Below are 16,812 nucleotides of genomic sequence, written 5' to 3'. Positions count from 1 at the left end.
TTGTGTCTGCTTTTTAATCAATTTAGTGGCGAGGGGGTGGTGGATGGAGATGGAGTAAGATCAAGGCTTCACCTTCCTTTCCCCTCCCCCAAAGTGAAGGTTGGCAGTGCAGCAAGGCACTGGCAGTAGGAGGAGACAGTGAGCTAAATCAAGCAGAGATTAGCGTCGGTTTTGCCTTCTGCACCCCATGACCCTTGTTAGGTGTTGAATGAATGTTGGTATCCCCCCGATACCCTGCCCCAGTGAACAATCTGCATATGTAAGCTCAGAAAACTTGAGTTTCATTCACAGCCATTCAACTGTGTGGGGCATCACATTGAACCTGATCCTGTCCTTGATTGGACTTTAAAACGCCTTTTTGTTTGGAAGATGTTGCCAGGTTTATTTGCCCCACAACCAGAGGGAATTTGAGTAGTTTTGGCAGTGTTTAATGGGAAAATATAGAGGGAACTTTACTCTGTATGTGACCCCGTGCTGTGCCTGTCCTGGGAGTGTTTGATAAGAACAGTGTAGTGGGAGCTTTATTCTGTATCTAACCCAGAGCTGTACCTGTCCTGGGAGTGTTTGATGGGGACAGTGTAGAGGGAGCTTTACTCTGTATCTAACCCCGTGCTGTACCTGTCCTGGGAGTGTTTGATGGGGACGGTGTAGAGGGAGCTTTACTCTGTATCTAACCCCATGCTGTACCTGTCCTGGGAGTGTTTGATGGGGACAGTGTAGAGGAAGCTTTACTCTGTATCTAACCCCGTGCTGTACCTGTCCTGGGAGTGTTTGATGGGGACAGTGCAGAGGGAGTTTTACTCTGTATCTAACCCCCTGCTGTACCTGTCCTGGGAGTGTTTGATGGGGACAGTGTAGAGGGAGCTTTACTCTGTATCTAATCCCATGCTGTACCTGCCCTGGGAGTGTTTGATGGGGACAGTGTAGAGGGAGATTTACTCTGTATCTAAGCCCGTGCTGTACCTGTCCTGGGAGTGTTTGATGGGGATGGTGTAGAGGGTTCTTTACTCTGTATCTAACCCCGTGCTGTACCTGCCCTGGGAGTGTTTGATGGGGACAGTGTAGAGGGAGCTTTACTCTGTATCTAACCCCGTGCTGTACCTGTCCTGGGAGTGTTTGATGGGGACAGTGTAGAGGGAGCTTTACTCTATCTAACCCCGTGCTGTACCTGTCCTGGGAGTGTTTGATGGGGACGGTTGTAGAGGGAGCTTTACTCTGTATCTAACCCCGTGCTGTACCTGTCCTGGGAGTGTTTGATGGGGACAGTGTAGAGGGAACTTTACTCTGTATTTAACCCCGTGCTGTACCTGTCCTGGGAGTGTTTGATGGGGACGGTGTAGAGGGATCTTTACTCTGTATCTAACCCCGTGCTGTACCTGTCCTGGGAGTGTTTGATGGGGACAGTGTAGAGGGAGCTTTACTCTGTATCTAACCCCGTGCTGTACCTGTCCTGGGAGTGTTTGATGGGGACAATGTAGAGGGAGCTTTACTCTGTATCTAACCCCGTGCTGTATCTGTCCTGGGAGTGTTTGATGGGGACAGTGTAGAGGGACATTTACTCTGTATCTAACCCCGTGCTGTACCTGTCCTGGGAGTGTTTGATGGGGACGGTGTAGAGGGATCTTTACTCTGTATCTAACCCCGTGCTGTACCTGTCCTGGGAGTGTTTGATGGGGACAGTGTAGAGGAAGCTTTACTCTGTATCTAACCCCGTGCTGTACCTGTCCTGGGAGTGTTTGATGGGGACGGTGTAGAGGGAGCTTTACTCTGTATCTAACCCCGTGCTGTACCTGTCCTGGGAGTGTTTGATGGGGACGGTGTAGAGGGAGCTTTACTCTGTATCTAACCCCGTGCTGTACCTGTCCTGGGAGTGTTTGATGGGGACAGTGTAGAGGGAGCTTTATTCTGTATCTAACCCCGTGCTGTACCTGCCCTGGGAGTGTTTGATGGGGACAATGTGGACTGAGCTTTACTCCGTACACGAGGGTGACCCATACTATTTACTTTAAGCAGATAATACTGTGACTGCTGCCTTAGGTTTAATTCCCTTTCTATTTTGTCTTATTTCAGTTACATTGAGCAGGATGAGCAATGGACTGCTCTTCTTATTAAATCAGAATCAAAAGCAGGGACGGTATGAAATTAGTACCTTGAGGGGTCTGTGTCTGTGAAGGTAAAGTGCCTGTGGAATGTTATTAACTGAGTCAGAGCTTTGACAAGCCCATTCTGTTCTGCTTTACATTTGTCTATCAGCTTGGCATAGATGGTCAAATGACTCTGACCAACCAATCACATGAGAGAACCGCCAGCAGCCAATCGGATTGTCTGTTTTGGATCCAGGCAGTCAGGTGGTTGGATTTTGAAGTCGAACTACTTTTTTTAATTTCCTCCACCAGAGGGGAGACCTGAGTGTTTGGGGAGTGCAGTACTTTACCTGGCAGGTTAACCTGGTGTCAACCCGGCAGCTGGGGCTCTCAAGTTTATCTGGCCCCACACCACCGGGGACTTCCCAGGGTCGTTCGCCGGCTGGAGTTGGCAGGTCTCGGGTGCAGGAATGGTGTTAAGCTTCGAGCACCAGCTGTGGTCTAGAGTGCGGAATGCAGGCAGGCTTCCCAACCTTAATCGTTTTCACTGACCATTGTATGGAAACTCCAAAGGTGGTTGAATGCGGGTGGGTTCAAGCTAAGCAGTGATGCCCAGCACTGTCTTTCAGGCTATCACAAAACTCACCATACAGGCTCATTTAAGGGTAGATGCCTGGGCAGATTACTTGAGGTTGCCTGTTGAACCTGTAGCCCAGAAAGAAGTTGGCAATTTTTGTGGGTGGGTGGGTGGGGAAGAAATTTTGCTTGACTTTTTTTAAAAGTAGTTCACCATCCACAGTCAGCTGATACATTTTAATGATTTTGTTTGGAAGCAAGCTTTCACAGAGCCATCTAGTGGCCACCACCTGCAAGTGCACCATGACAGTTTACATAGCAAAACTGAGTGGGAAATGTTGACACAGCAATTTACAATGGTAAGTGTGACATGAGAAGTGTATCAACAAATTGTAACAATGTGAAGAAGATTGTGGACAGGAAGTGGTCATCTTGCAATTTCTCAAAATATGTCGTGGGAACCATTTCCCAGACTCCATTTCCACTTTTGCTGATAAATTCCTGGACTTACTGTTCTGATTTGTAATTGTACCGTTTTCATTTTCTGTGTTTCTTCATGAGTTGAAGGACAATCTTTCAGACAGAGTTCCCTTTCTGTTGTATGAGGGACTAAGGCCTTACCCTGTATACTTTTATTATAAAATATATAGTAAAATGCTCATTGCTATCTCTAATAACTTAAAACTGGACGAAGACCTAAAATGACTGAATCTATGTCTGTGACCCGTGAACAAAAGGAGCTACCTGACAGTATCGGAGAAACTCGCACCTCATTATGTCTGAAGAGCCATCAATGACACATTGTGGGCTGCCCAGACCAAATTCAAAGAGAACTATACAAAGGCCATCTGCATTTCATAACCCAGGCAGGCCAACAGGAGTCTGCTTGTCTGCTAAGGCAAAGGGCCTTGCAACCTTCCTTTCAATTCTTCATGGTTGAGACATTCCACAATATCGAGGACCCAGGCAAGGGATACACATCCCTTTTCAAAGCCAGAGTGGAGATCTGGGAGTCATGTGACATGGACCTCTGGTTTGTGGAACCAGTAATGTTGCCCTTGTGGAACTGCAAAGTCAGTCTGCCATTTTACCATCTAACTAGCAGCATCACAGGCAAAGAGCTCTGGCCCAGGTTAGACACTTGGCCCCATCTACACTACTTCTACTGGAAAGCCTGTACCATCATCTCCAACACTGACTCATCCCAGCATGCCTATCTCACCATGTGAAGTGAACACCACCAGTGAATTATCCAGCATTGGTTTTCAACCCACCAACCTCCGTGAAGTAATACCTCATTGGGCTTTGATTCTGAACTCTGGAACCCACGTGAAACAATATTTCTTTTCTCTGTGGTCTCTGCACTGTAAATCTTTCTTTTCTCTATCCCTCCTTTACTGTATGAATGCAAAGGCCGCATGTGGTGACTCCCCCTCCTGCATTTTGTGTGTGTGCAAATAAACTAACCCTTTGAGCTCATCCTGTCTTGGGTTTTTAGTGGGGTTATTAATAGAAAATTGGATCACATCAAAACCAAGGGGTTGGGAATATGCCACTCATAAAGAGGGAAAACAAATCAAAAACACTTCTCTGTTTACAGATGGGTGGTGAGAGGAGAAACTAGTGCTATTTAAATTAACCTCCGCCTCCTGTCTAACAGTTGGTTGACTAAAAACCTCAGCCTCAGCACTGGCCTCACCAAATTCGAAGAGAACTATACAAAGGCCATCTACATTTCATAATCCAGGCAGGCCAATAGGAATCTGCTCGTCTGCTAAGGCAAAGGGCCCTGCAACCTTCCTTTCAATTCTTCATGGCTGAGATATTCCACAATATCGAAGACCCACCCACAAAGACTAAGGCAGATCCCAGGTTGAAGCCCTGCCCTGTGTTGTGCTGATTTGAGGCTTCAACACGGGGAGGTGGTGGCATAGTGGTGTGGTCACTGACCAGTAGTCCAGAGACCAGGGTAATGCTCTGGGGACCTGGGTTTGAATCCCACCACAGCAGATGGTGAAATTTGAACTCAATAAAAATCTGGAATTAAAAGTCTAATGATGACCATGAAACCATTGCTGATTGTCATTGAAACCCATCTGGTTCACTAATGTCCCTTTAGGGAAGGAAATCTGCCGTCCTTACCCGGTCTGGTCCTACAAGTGACTCCAGACCCACAGCAATGTGGTTGACTCTTACATGCCCTCTGAACAAGGGCAATTAGAGATGGGCAATAAATGCTGGCCCAGCCAGTGACGCCCATGAACGAATAAAAAAGTACATGTCCAAGATAAGGCCACAGAGAGTCCAGCTTTCCAGCTGATGGTCACTAAACAGAAAGCGCCCCTGAGGGGCAGAACATGTCAGGGCTTTGATCAAGATTGGTGGTGATGCCTATCTAGTGGAATTGTCAGGTACCTCTTGGATGAAATGCTGGTGGGGGTTGGGAACCTCGACTTTGGTGAGAAGGCAGCACCGTCAGGAGAAAAGGTGGTGGGGGGGGGGGGGGGTACCATCGGGTCATTGTTCAGGACGGGACTTTTTAAAGTGGGATTAGTTTATTCAGCACAATGGGTTATCAATTTGCCTCAAGTCCCTGCCACTAAACTCTCAATAAAAAAAAGTACCGTGCATTTGAAGCTACTTTTCTGCCATCTGCAGCTTGCCTCACACTTGCTTTGGGGCTGGTCACTGGAAGTCCCTCTACCTCTGCTTGTATATTATGACCCTTTATCATAATCAGAAGAAATGGGGGCAGGACTAAGCCATTCGGCCCCTCAGGCCTTCTCCACCATTCACTGAGATCACGGCTGACCTGATTGTGGCCCTAATTCCACTTTTCTGCCTGTCCGCACCCCCGCCCTTAACTCTTGACCCCCTTGTCGATCAATAATCTGTCTAACTCAGCCTCCACTGCTCTCTGGGGAAGAGAATTGCACAGACTAATGATCCTCAGAAAAGAAATTCCTCCTCAACTGTGCCCCTAAATCTAGGTTCCCCCACAAGGGCGGGGGGGGGGGGGAAATATCCTCGCAGCATCCACCCTGTCGAGCCTCCTCAGAACCTTACATGTTTCAGTAGGGATCACCTCTCATTCTTCTAAACTCCAGTGGGTACAGGCCCAACCTTTCCTCATAAGGCAAACCCCTTCATCCCAGGATTCAGCCAAGTGAACCTTTTCTGACCTGCTTCCAACGCAAGTATATCCCTCCTTACGTATCACAGAATCTTTATGGCGCAGAAGGAGGCCATTCGGCCCATCGAGTCTGCGCTGGCTCCCTGGAAGAACATTCCACCTAGCCCCACTCCCCTGCCTTATCCCCGTAACCTTGCGCACCCTCTCTCTGTTCAGGTAGCAATCCAATTCCCTTTTGACTACCTCAATCGAACCTGCCTCTGCCTCCACCACCACCACCCTCTGGCCGAAAGAAAATATCCTCCCAACGCCTTTACTCCCTTTGCCAATTATTTTGAGACCGAAACTGTATGCGGGCAGTTATAGACAGATACCCGTATAGACAGAAGACCACCGTGATTGGGGGAGGATGGGGGGAGCGTTTTGTGCCTGCAGCCTGTTTCCCCCAGCACCCACCACCGCCCCCCCCTCGACTCCACCCCAAACTGAGCTGCCGCTGTCACTGCCACACGGGGAGGTCTGAGGGCAGGGCGATGGGCTGAATGACGGACACCTCCCCCCCACCCCCCAACCCGTGCAAGTTAAACCCACCGCCATTTTAAATCAACAGTCTTACGGGAATATGTGGAAGGGCAATATCCTTACCCCCTCACCCTGCTTCCGGGCAGAGTTAATGTAGAATGGAGACAAGACGTTAGAGAATAAAGGGATTTCACACCTCCACTCCAACCCGGTCACCTGTTTTTTATATTTAACCAGTTCAGTCCATGGACAAAACTCTTTCATCACCGTCCACAGTCTGAGTAAATGATTGTTCTTCTCCTTTAAGACTGGAAAAGTTGGGATTATTTCTCCTTGGAGCAGAGGTTAAGGGGGAGATTTAATTGAGGCGCTCAAAATGATGAAGGGTTTGGATAGAGTAAATAAGGGGAAACTGTTTCCAGTGGCAGGAGGGTTGGTAACCAGAGGGACACAGATTGAAGAGAATTGGTAAAAGAGCCAGAGGGGGAGATGAGGAGAATGTTTTTTTTAAACACAGTGAGTTGTTGTGATCTGGAAGGCGCTGCCTGAAAGGGCGGCGGAAGCAGATTCAATAGGGACTTTCAAAAAGGGGAAATTGGATAAATACTCGAAAAGGAGAAATTTGCAGAACATGTTGCCGGGGGTGGGGGAGTGAAACTAATGGGATAGCTCTTTCAAAGAGCCAGCACAGGCACAATGGGCTGAATGGCCTCCAGCACCGCAGTTTCTCGGGCATGGAAGAGGAGTCAATGGCCGATCTGAATCCATGGAAGGAACATAAGCTTAGAACATCGCTGAATCAGTCTGGGAGGATGGCGGTCAATGAAATGGTGGGAAATCTGTACCAGAGCGAGCAAATTATTTTGACCAGTTAGATCGGCAGTTGGTGATTCCAAAATTGGCAGTGATGACCCATTTACCAGCACGTGGCATCGTCTGTGGTTAAGCACTCAGAAACGCTCCCAACCAATTTTCAAAATTACGACAATCTTGTTTCACACAGGAAGGCAGAACCCAATGGGTTAGATAACAGGAGCATCGTACATAACTCAAGTCCCCCATCTATACAGTCGCACATTTCGCCCTTATTTCCATTAAACGCAGCCTGCAGTTTATAATAAAACTGTCCCCATGAAAATACATCACCCCCCACCCCCCACCCCCAGCTGCAGAATCTTCATGGTCGAAAAGGCTGTTGTCACAAGCGTGACACGTTTACATAGCTCGTTCACATTATAAACCACAGTTACATAGATTCCACATAGAGCAAGCTGGCAGGGACCTGATTGCTGCAAGCAGATCCAAAATCGTTTTCATGTATTAACAAACCGAGAGCTGTTAAAATGTGCCCATTTGACCCAGAGAGAGAGAGGGAGAGAGAGAGAGAGAGAGAAAAACAGAAAAAAATTCAGTAAAAACACAAGATTTTTTCCTCAAATGTACAGTTTTTACTGGACCGGTCCTGGGGCTGAATTTAATTTAAAGTCGTTTTACAGGATGGCTGGTGTGGATATATATATATTAAAAGATTTTTTTTTCTGTTTTGTGGGGTTTTTTTCTCCAAATTTAGAACTCTGCAGCACCAAAAACTGTCCACCGTCGCTTGAGAACATGGGGGTTGTGGGGGGGCGAGGGGGAAGGGGAGAGAAGGGGAGAGGGTGGAGGGGATGGAGAGAGGAGGGGAGGTGAGGTGGGAGGAGTGGGGGGGGGTTTGAGATTCATTTCCACTGTTCCGAAGGGGGCTTGTCCAACCACTTCCAGCCCCCGTTAGAAGAGTCCTGTCGGCCAGCGGCACTGCTACCGGTAGCCCCGGCACTGGAGGACGAGGAGACGTGGGCGTTGTGGTACTTGCGCATGTGGCGGTACAGGTCCCCGGACTGGGAGTAGCGGCGGAGGCAGAAGCGGCAGCTGTGGGGCCGCTCGCGGGTGTGCACCAGCGCGTGGCGCTTCAGGCTGTAGGTGCAGGAGAAAGTCTTGCCGCAGGCGGCGCAGGTGGGCAGGTCGTCCTCGGAGCCGGGCGGCGGGGGCAGGTCCTGGAAGTAGAGCTTGGCGGAGAGGGCCAGGGCATTGGAGCTGCTCAAGTCCGGGTAAGGCTTGCCCTCGACGCCGGAGGAGGAGGGCAGCCCGGCGCAGTAGAGGCCGTGGGGCGGGTAGCCGTCGTCCTCCGAGGGCATCTCGTCCTCGTCCGAGATGACGATGTGGCCGGCCTGGGGCGGGGGCTCCAGGGGCGGGCAGCCGGGGGCCGGGAAGACGTCTTCGAGGCGCGGGCAGCAGGCCGCAGCCTCCTCCTCGGGCAGGTCCTCGCCGTCCTCCGAGAACAGGTCGTCCTCCACCTTGACCGTGATCAGGTCCCCGTCCTCCCCCTCCTCCTCCTCCGCCAGGGGCCGGGGGCAGACCCCTGGCCCCCCCCTCTCCGCCGAGGCGTCCTGGTCCCCCTGCCAGGGGCCGGCGGTGGCGGCGCCGCCCTCCAGCGAGCGGGGGGCCACCCCGCCGGGCATGGCCGACTCGGTGGAGGAGGAGGGGCTGGCCAGGACGTTGCCCAGCTTGCTGGCGTAGGCTTCGGTCTCCATGCCCGGCTGGGTGGTGTCGGCGGGGTCCGAGGGCCACTGCCCCAAGTCCCGGTCGGCGATGGCGGGCTCCAGCTGGGGGATGGGCGGAGGGGCCTCCTCCGCCCGGCCGGAGGCGTAGGGCGGGTCCGGGGGCATCAGCTGCGCCGCCAGCGCCCCCTTGTAGTCGGCGGAGAGGCCCGAGGTGCCGGGGCCGGCGAGCGACTCGTCCTCCTTCCTGGTGCTGTCGGCCTCGGCCAGGGCCCGGGCCTTCAGGCGGTTCTTGCAGACCTTGACGATGTCGTTCATGTGCAGGAAGCTGGCGGCCGCCAGCACGTCCTCGGTGGGCGCGCCGCCAAAGCGCAGGCGCCCCTCGTACATGAACTCCAGCAGCAGCGAGAAGGCGGGCGCCGTGACGATCTCGTCGTCCAGGCCCACCACGTCCCGCTTGCCCGCCGCCTCCTCCTTGTAGAACATGTGGAAGTAGGTGCTGAAGGAGGCCAGCACCGCCCGGTGGGCCTGGAACTGCACCACTCCCACCAGCACCGTGCAGTCGCACAGGAAGCCCTGGTGCCTCTGGTCCCGGAGGCTCTGCAGCAACACGCGGCCGTGATCGGGGAACTCCATGAGCGCTCGGCAAGCTGACCGTATTCTCAGTGCCACGCCGAGCTCCGAGCCTTGCTCATCCTAGAGAGGGTGGGGGGGATGGGGGGGGGGGGGACACACACACAAAGTGACGATCAGCATTCGTCGGACACAAGAGTTTACAACCAAGCAGCGCTCTGTCCGCCTGAACCTCCTCCCACCCCGCCCCTGCAGGCAGGCCTGAATTTCTATAGCGCCTTTTGCAACCTTTAGAGCCAACGAACCACCTTTTCCAAAGCCTAAGCTCTGTTGTAATGTAACTTGCGCGCACAGCAAGATCCCGCAAACAACGACGTGACCATGACCCGGATCACCTGTTTGTCTTTCTTTTTTTGAGGTGACGTTTTAGTGGCTGAGGGATAAACATTGGGCCCAGGGCACCGGGAGAACTCACAGCCCTCCCCCCACCCCCACCGCTACTGCTCTTCAAAATGGTGGCCGTGGGATCTGTTACACCCAACCAAAATGGCGGACGGGGCCTCGGTTTAACACCTTACCCCAAAAGATGGCACCTCCGACAGTGTTGCACTCCCTCAGTATTGGCACTGGGAGTGCGGGCCTGTATCGTGGGGCTTGAGTCTCTGGAGTGGGACTCGAATCCTTGACCTCCAGACTCGGAGGTGAGTGGGCTGTCCACTGAGCCGCAGCTGATACCCCTGATCAGGAAGGGACAACAGACATGTAAACAATAACAACTACCACTTACATTAGACAGGAGGCCGTTCAGCCCCTTGAGCCTGTTCTGCCAGTCAATTCAATCATGGCTGATCTATATCTTAACTCCATCTACTTGCCTCAGTTCCCTAACTGTTAATTGCCTTACCCAACAAAAATCTATCACGCTCAGTTTTGACATTTTCAATCGACCCCTCGGCCTTGACAGATTTTTGGGGGAGGGAGAGAGTGTTCCAGATTTTCATTCCCCTCTGTGTGAAGAAGCGCTTCCTGATATCACCCCTGAATGGCCTGGCTCGGATTTTAAGGTTCTGCCCCCTTGTTCTGTGCTCTTCCCCCACCCACCCCCACCCCCACCACCCACCAGAGGAAATAGTTTCTATCGACCCTATCGAATCCTTTAATCGTCTTAAACCCCTCAATTAGGTCACCCCTTAATCTTCCACACTCAAGGGAATACAAGCCCAGTCTGTGCAACCTGTCCTCGAAGTTTAACCCTTTCAGCGCCAGGATCATTCTGGTGTTTCTGCTCCACACAAGCCCCCTCCCACCCCCTCTTCATCTCACCCCGTCGACATAGCCTTCTATTCCTTTCTCTCTTGTGTTTATCCAGCTTCCTCTTTAAACGCATCTATACTCAGGGGATAAGGGGAGATGGTGGAGTAGTGGTATTGTCGCTGGATGAGTATACCAGAGACCCAGGGTAATGCTCTGGGGACCCGGGTTCGAATCCCAGCAGTTGGTGGGATTTGAATTCATTCAATAAACCTGAAATACCAAGCTAGTCTCAGTAATGCTGACCATGACAGCTATCTTCCATACCCATCTGGTTCACTCTTGTCCCTTTAGGGACGGAAATCTGCCTTCCTTACCCAGTCTGGCCTACATGTGACTCCAGACCCACTGCAACTGCAGTTGACTCTTAAATGCCCGAGCAAGGTTAGTTCAAGAGGCAATTAGGGATGGGCAACAAAATGCTGGCCTTACCAGCAATGTCCCATACCCCCATGAGAGAATAAAGAAAAATTCACCTCGACCACTCCCTGTGGGAGCGAGTTCCACGTTCCCTCCACTCTCTGGGTAAAGACGTTTCTCCTGAATTCCTGATTGGATTTATTAGTGACCGTCTTATATTGTTCTGGAACCTGCTCAACATCCCCCCCCCCCACCACCACACACAATTACAGAACGATATAAAAGGGGGCCAATCTGGGAGTTGTACATCTTTGAAAGAGTTTGTTTGCACTTTCCACATACCAACTGCATTATAGAGACCAGAATATTGCACCATTAAGAAGGCTAATTAGCACCCCTTCCCCCATGGCCCTGTAAATTTCTCCTTTTCGAGTACTTATCCAATTCCCCCTTTTGAAAAACTCAGCAGGTCTGGCAGCATCGGCGGAGAAGAAAAGAGTTGACGTTTCGAGTCCTCATGACCCTTCGACAGAACTTGAGCAAGTTCTGTCGAAGGGTCATGAGGACTCGAAACGTCAACTCTTTTCTTCTCCGCCGATGCTGCCAGACCTGCTGAGTTTTTCCAGGTAATTCTGTTTTTGTTTTGGATTTCCAGCATCCGCAGTTTTTTTGTTTTTATCCCCCTTTTGAAAGTTCCTATTGAATCTGCTTCCACCGCCCTTTCAGGCAGCGCCTTCCAGATCACAACAACTCATAGAAACACACATAGAAAACTCTCTGCATTAAAAATTGTCATCTCTCCCCCTCTGGTTCTTTTTTCAATTCTCCTCAATCTGCCCCACCCCTGCCACTCGGGTCAACAACCCTCCCGCCACTGGAAATAATTTCTCCATATTTACTCAATCAAAACAATTCACGATTTCAAACGCCCGGCTAAATCACCCCTCTAATCTCCACTCTTCAGTGGAACAATCCCAGCTTCGCCAATCTCGCCACATAACCAAAGTCTTTCAGCCGTGACCACCGTCTCGTAAATCTCCTCTGCACCATCTCGCAGGCCTTGACATCGCCCCCTGAATCGTGGTGCTCGGAACTGAACAGAGCACTCAACTGATGCCGGAACTTAAGGAGTTTTATAAATTTTTTAACCTATCTTCCTTGCTTTCGATCGATGTCTTTACCTATCTAGCCAAGGATGCTGTGAGGCTTTTACTTTAAACAAGAGTCTCAACTTGTTCCACCACCTTCATAGACCCCTGTCCCTCCACTCCTTTTAGGACGGTGGGATTTTAGTTCATATCTTTTTTTTCATTTATTGTTCATCCCTTGTTCAGAGGGCATTTTTAAAAGTGCTTTGGGTCTGGAGTCACATGTAGGCCAGACCGGGTAAGGGGGCATTAGTGAACCAGATGGGTTTTTACGACAATCGGCAATGGTTTCATGGTCATCATCAAGACTTTTAATTCCAGATTTTTATTGAATTGAAATTTCATCTGCCCTGGTGGGATTCGAACTTCAGTCCCTAGAGCATTACACTGGGTCTCTGGAATACCAGTCCAGTGACAAAACCACTGTCTCTCATTCTTCCTTCCAACACGTCACGTTTTGCTGCTTAATGTTTCACGTGACTGCCCATTTTACCAGTCTGTCCATCAGTGAAAAAGAATCTACTCTGTCCAACGCCTTCATAAGTTTAAAGTTCTGCATCAGGTTTGCCCTTGTCTTTCCATTAGAAAAGGGTCCCAGCATGTTCAGACTTTCCTGATAGTTATGCCCTCTTAGTTCTGGAAATCCTTGCAATTCTTTTATTTTTCTACTTTCTAAGTACTGACTGCAGTTTAGAGACCAGAACGATGCACCACTAACATGGCCAATACACCAAAAAATGCCCCAAGGCGCCTCACAGGGTTTGTTAAGACAACTTTTAAAACTGAAAGGCATGGGGTGATCAAACAGTCAACTGGTCAAACAGGCCAATTATAAAAGAGAGAGAGAGGCGGAGAGGTTTACGGAGGGAATTCCAGAGCTTAGGGCCCCCAGGCAGCTGAAGGCACAGCTGCCAATGGGATGCTCGAGAGGCTGGAATTGGAGGGGGCAGAGATCTCGGACGGTTGTAGGGCCTGGAGGAACTTACAGAGATAAGGGAGGGTTGCAGGGTCTGGAGGAGGTTACAGAGATAGGAAGGGTTGTAGGGGCTGGAGCACGTTACAGAGATAGGGAGGGTCGTAAGGGCCGGAGGTTACAGAGATAGGGAGTGTTGTGGGGCTGGAGGAGGAGTTTACGGAGATAGGGAGGGCTGAGGACTTGGGGCGGCTGGAATTTGAAAACAAGGATGAGGATTTTAAAAAGGAGTGGCAAGACCGGAGAGCTGTAAATAAAAGTTATGGAGACTGTCCCCTTCTCCACATAAGGCAGCCACCCTTGGTTCGATGGCTGTTCAGTGGAATGCCATGTTGGCAAGGATGTTCCATTAATCTAGCCCCCATACGAATGGGGCTGATTGGACAATTAGTTGCCCCTTGAGGGGAGCTGATTGGATTGTTGCCCTGAGGGGACCTGATTGGTCAGTTGCCCTCTGAGAAGAGCTGATTGGTCAGTTGCCCCCTGAGAAGAGCTTATTGGACAGTAGCCCCCTGAGAAGAGCTGATTGGTCAGTTGTCCCCTGAGAGGAGCTGATTGGTCAGTTGCCCCCTAAGAAGAGCTTATTGGACAGTAGCCCCCTGAGAAGAGCTTATTGGTCAGTTGCCCCCTAAGAAGAGCTTATTGGACAGTAGCCCCCTGAGAAGAGCTCATTGGTCAGTTGCCCCTGAGAGGAGCTGACTGGTCATTTCCTTCGGCCCCATCCTCTCCCAAACGCCCACAGCCTCCCCCAACACCCTCCCCACCTCCTCCCCTCAGAACCAAACCCCAACCCAACCCCACCCCACCGTGAGGAGCTGACCGATCAGTTAGTTGCCCTCTGAAATGAGGTGATTGGTCAGTTGCCCTCACACGCCCTCGCCCCATTGGCTGCCCCACAACAGAAAGACCCACCCACTCTGCTCGGTGATTGGACGCGGGCTCCGGTCCAGCCCGCCAATAGGTGCTGTCCAGGGGTCGCGGCCGCCGCCTCCGATTGGTCGATGAGGCTGTCGCTCAGATCGGGTCTCGCTTTCGATTGGTCAGCCGCACTGTCAATCAGTGTCGGCGCCGCTTTCCGATTGGCTGCCTCTCACAAACCGCTGCCGTGGGGGGGAAGAGGAGATGGGGGGGTTAACAAAAAAATAACCGATGGGGGAATAATCTCAGAGCGGTCGGTTCCCCCCCCACTGGGTTCCGTCCCCGCTTCCCCCTCCCCCTCGGCCCCGGGAGGCCGACACCGGCCGCTTCCCCCTCGGAGAAAACCTTCCAAACGCGGAGCCTTTGCTTTCCGTTGGAGTTCAGTGCGCAGCCGCAAACCCCTCCCCCCACCCGGACCGGAAACGGCCCCGGCCTCGCGAGATCCCCGCAGCCTTCGCCATGGCAACGCCAACGAGGGCGACTCCGGTGCGCAAGAACGGACCCCCTCCGCCAGCCCTTCAAGCGCTGAGCTAGCGGCAGCGCCATCTGGCGACTTGGATGACTCCTCCTACACCGCCTCCTCCTCCTCCTCCTCTACCACCACTTCCACAGCCTCTCTTCAAGATGGCTTTTTAATCTTTTTTTGGTTGAGGGATTGTGTACTCCCCTACTGCAACCTCCCCTTAAAGCATTGGCTTTACAGCCTTTTATTGTTTAAAATTAAGTTTTAAAATGTTGGACAGGTTGGGCCTATATCCATTGGAGTTTAGAAGAATGAGAGGTGATCTTATTGAAACACATTAGATCCTGAGGGGATTTGACACAGTGGATGCTGGGAGGATGTTCCGCCTCTCGGAGGAAACTAGCGTCAATGTCTTAAGGTTGTTAAGGTTTAATGGCAATAGCATTTTTAAACATGGGTATTTGTACACCTATAAATGGGGATAGCTGGGACACTGGGCGGGCTGGAGTAGTGTTGACTGTGAACTAAGTAAATAATTTCTCTCCAGCAACGAAAGCAGGTGTGTCTTAGTTTTAACTTCGCCAACTGGCATGGATCAGATTACTATCTAGAACTAAGGGACACGGTTTAAGAATAAAAGGACTACCGGTCAAGATGGAAGATGAGGAGATTTTTTTTCTCTCTCCTTAGTCCGCGGAATTCTCTTCCCCAGAAAGCAGTGGAGGTTGGGTCATTGAATTTATACAAGGTAGAGTTGGACGGAGTTTTGATAGAGAAGGGGGTCGACGGTTATGGGGGCAGACGGCAGGGTGGACTTGAGACCACAACCCAGGTCAACCATGACCGGAATGAATGGCAGAGCAGGCTTGAAGGGCTGAATGGCCTACTCCTGCTCCCACGTCCTATGTTCCGCAACCTCCGCTTAATCAGTAGTTTTTCAACTTTTTTATTTTGGCTAAAGGATTGTGTCCTCCTCTCCTGCAACCTCCCCTTAAAACAGTGGCATTTCATGCATTTCCTTTGATTAGGGAATCCTGTAATACAACGTGAAATTGTGTGAAACCCCAACCTGCCCCCCTCCCTCTCTCTCTCTCCTCCCCTCCCACCATTTATGTATTCTAAAACAAAAGTACAAACATATTAAAATGCCATTGAATCAATGAATGATTCATTTTTGATTAAATGTAAGAGCAATATATCTGAAAAATTTGGCCACAGTTTTCAAATGACCTGAGAGCTGTGCAGAACCCCTCAGGGATGCTCGGGGAGCCCTGGTTTTTTTATTCATTCACAGGATGTGGGCATCGCTGGCTAGACCAGCATTTGTTGCCCATCCCTAATTGCCCCTTGAGAAGGTGGGGGTGAGCCGCCTTCTTGAGCCGCTGCAGTCCATGTGGTGTAGGTACACCCACTGTGCTGTTAGGGAGGGAGTTCCAGGATTTTGACCCAGCGACAGTGAAGGAACGGCCGATATATTTCTAAGTCACAATGGTGAGTGGCTTGGGGGGGAACTTCCAGGTGGTGGTGTTCCCATGTGTCTGCTGCCCTTGTCCTTCTGGATGGTAGAGGTTGTGAGTTTGGACAGTGCTGTCTAGATAGCCTTGGTGAGTTGCTGCAGTGCATCTTGTAGATGGTACACACACTGCTGCTACTGTGCGATGGTGGTGGAGAGAGTGAATGTTTGTGGATGCGGTGCCAATCAAGTGGGGCTGTTTTGTCCTGGATGGTGTCGAGCTTCTTGAGTGTTGTTGGAGCTGCACTCACCCAGGCAAATGGGGAGTATTCCACCACACTCCTGACTTGTGCCTTGTAGATGGTGGACAGGCTTTGAGGAGTCAGGAGGTCACAGGATTCCCAGCCTCTGACCTGCTCTTGTAGCCACTGTGTTTATATGGCTGGTCCAGTTCAGTTTCTGGTTAATGGTAACCCCCAGGATGTTGATAGTGGGGGATTCAGTGATGGTAATGCCATTGAATGTCAAGGGGTGATGGTTGGATTCTCTCTTGTTGGAGATAGTCATTGCCTGGATGAAAAACACTGCCTTAAGGAGACAGAACAATGGCTTATATTTACAAAGCACCTCCTGAGATGTCTCCAGGGGAGTTAAAGGATCAAATATTTCACCATCCTTAGAGAGATATTTAGGGCTGGTGACACCAAAAAATGGTTTTTCATTGCTGTAGCGCGTTTCACCACCTCAGAGCGTCCCAAAGC

General features: G+C 50.9%; 1 protein-coding gene across 3 annotated transcripts; it reads right to left on the bottom strand.

The window, feature by feature from the left end:
• Positions 1–6,953: 6,953 nt before the first annotated feature.
• LOC121272947 (zinc finger and BTB domain-containing protein 3-like) lies at positions 6,954–14,417 on the bottom strand. Of its 3 annotated transcripts, XM_041179846.1 has the most exons (3): positions 14,134–14,417; positions 10,004–10,162; positions 6,954–9,548 (listed from the first exon to the last, which is right to left on the bottom strand). In XM_041179846.1, the coding sequence occupies exon 3, from the start codon at positions 9,486–9,488 to the stop codon at positions 8,034–8,036; it is 1,455 nt and encodes a 484-aa protein (XP_041035780.1). In that variant the 5' UTR covers positions 9,489–9,548; positions 10,004–10,162; positions 14,134–14,417; the 3' UTR covers positions 6,954–8,033. The 3 variants fall into 3 exon arrangements, with proteins under 3 accessions (XP_041035780.1, XP_041035779.1, XP_041035778.1); XM_041179845.1 differs by lacking the exon at positions 10,004–10,162; XM_041179844.1 differs by lacking the exon at positions 10,004–10,162 and having other exon boundaries at positions 14,130–14,416.
• Positions 14,418–16,812: the final 2,395 nt, after the last annotated feature.

This window comes from Carcharodon carcharias, chromosome 37, assembly GCF_017639515.1.
Source record: "Carcharodon carcharias isolate sCarCar2 chromosome 37, sCarCar2.pri, whole genome shotgun sequence".
Classification (NCBI taxonomy): domain Eukaryota; kingdom Metazoa; phylum Chordata; class Chondrichthyes; order Lamniformes; family Lamnidae; genus Carcharodon; species Carcharodon carcharias.
The sequence above is the reverse complement of the archived record's forward strand: the minus strand, read 5'-3'. Positions and strand labels throughout refer to the sequence as shown.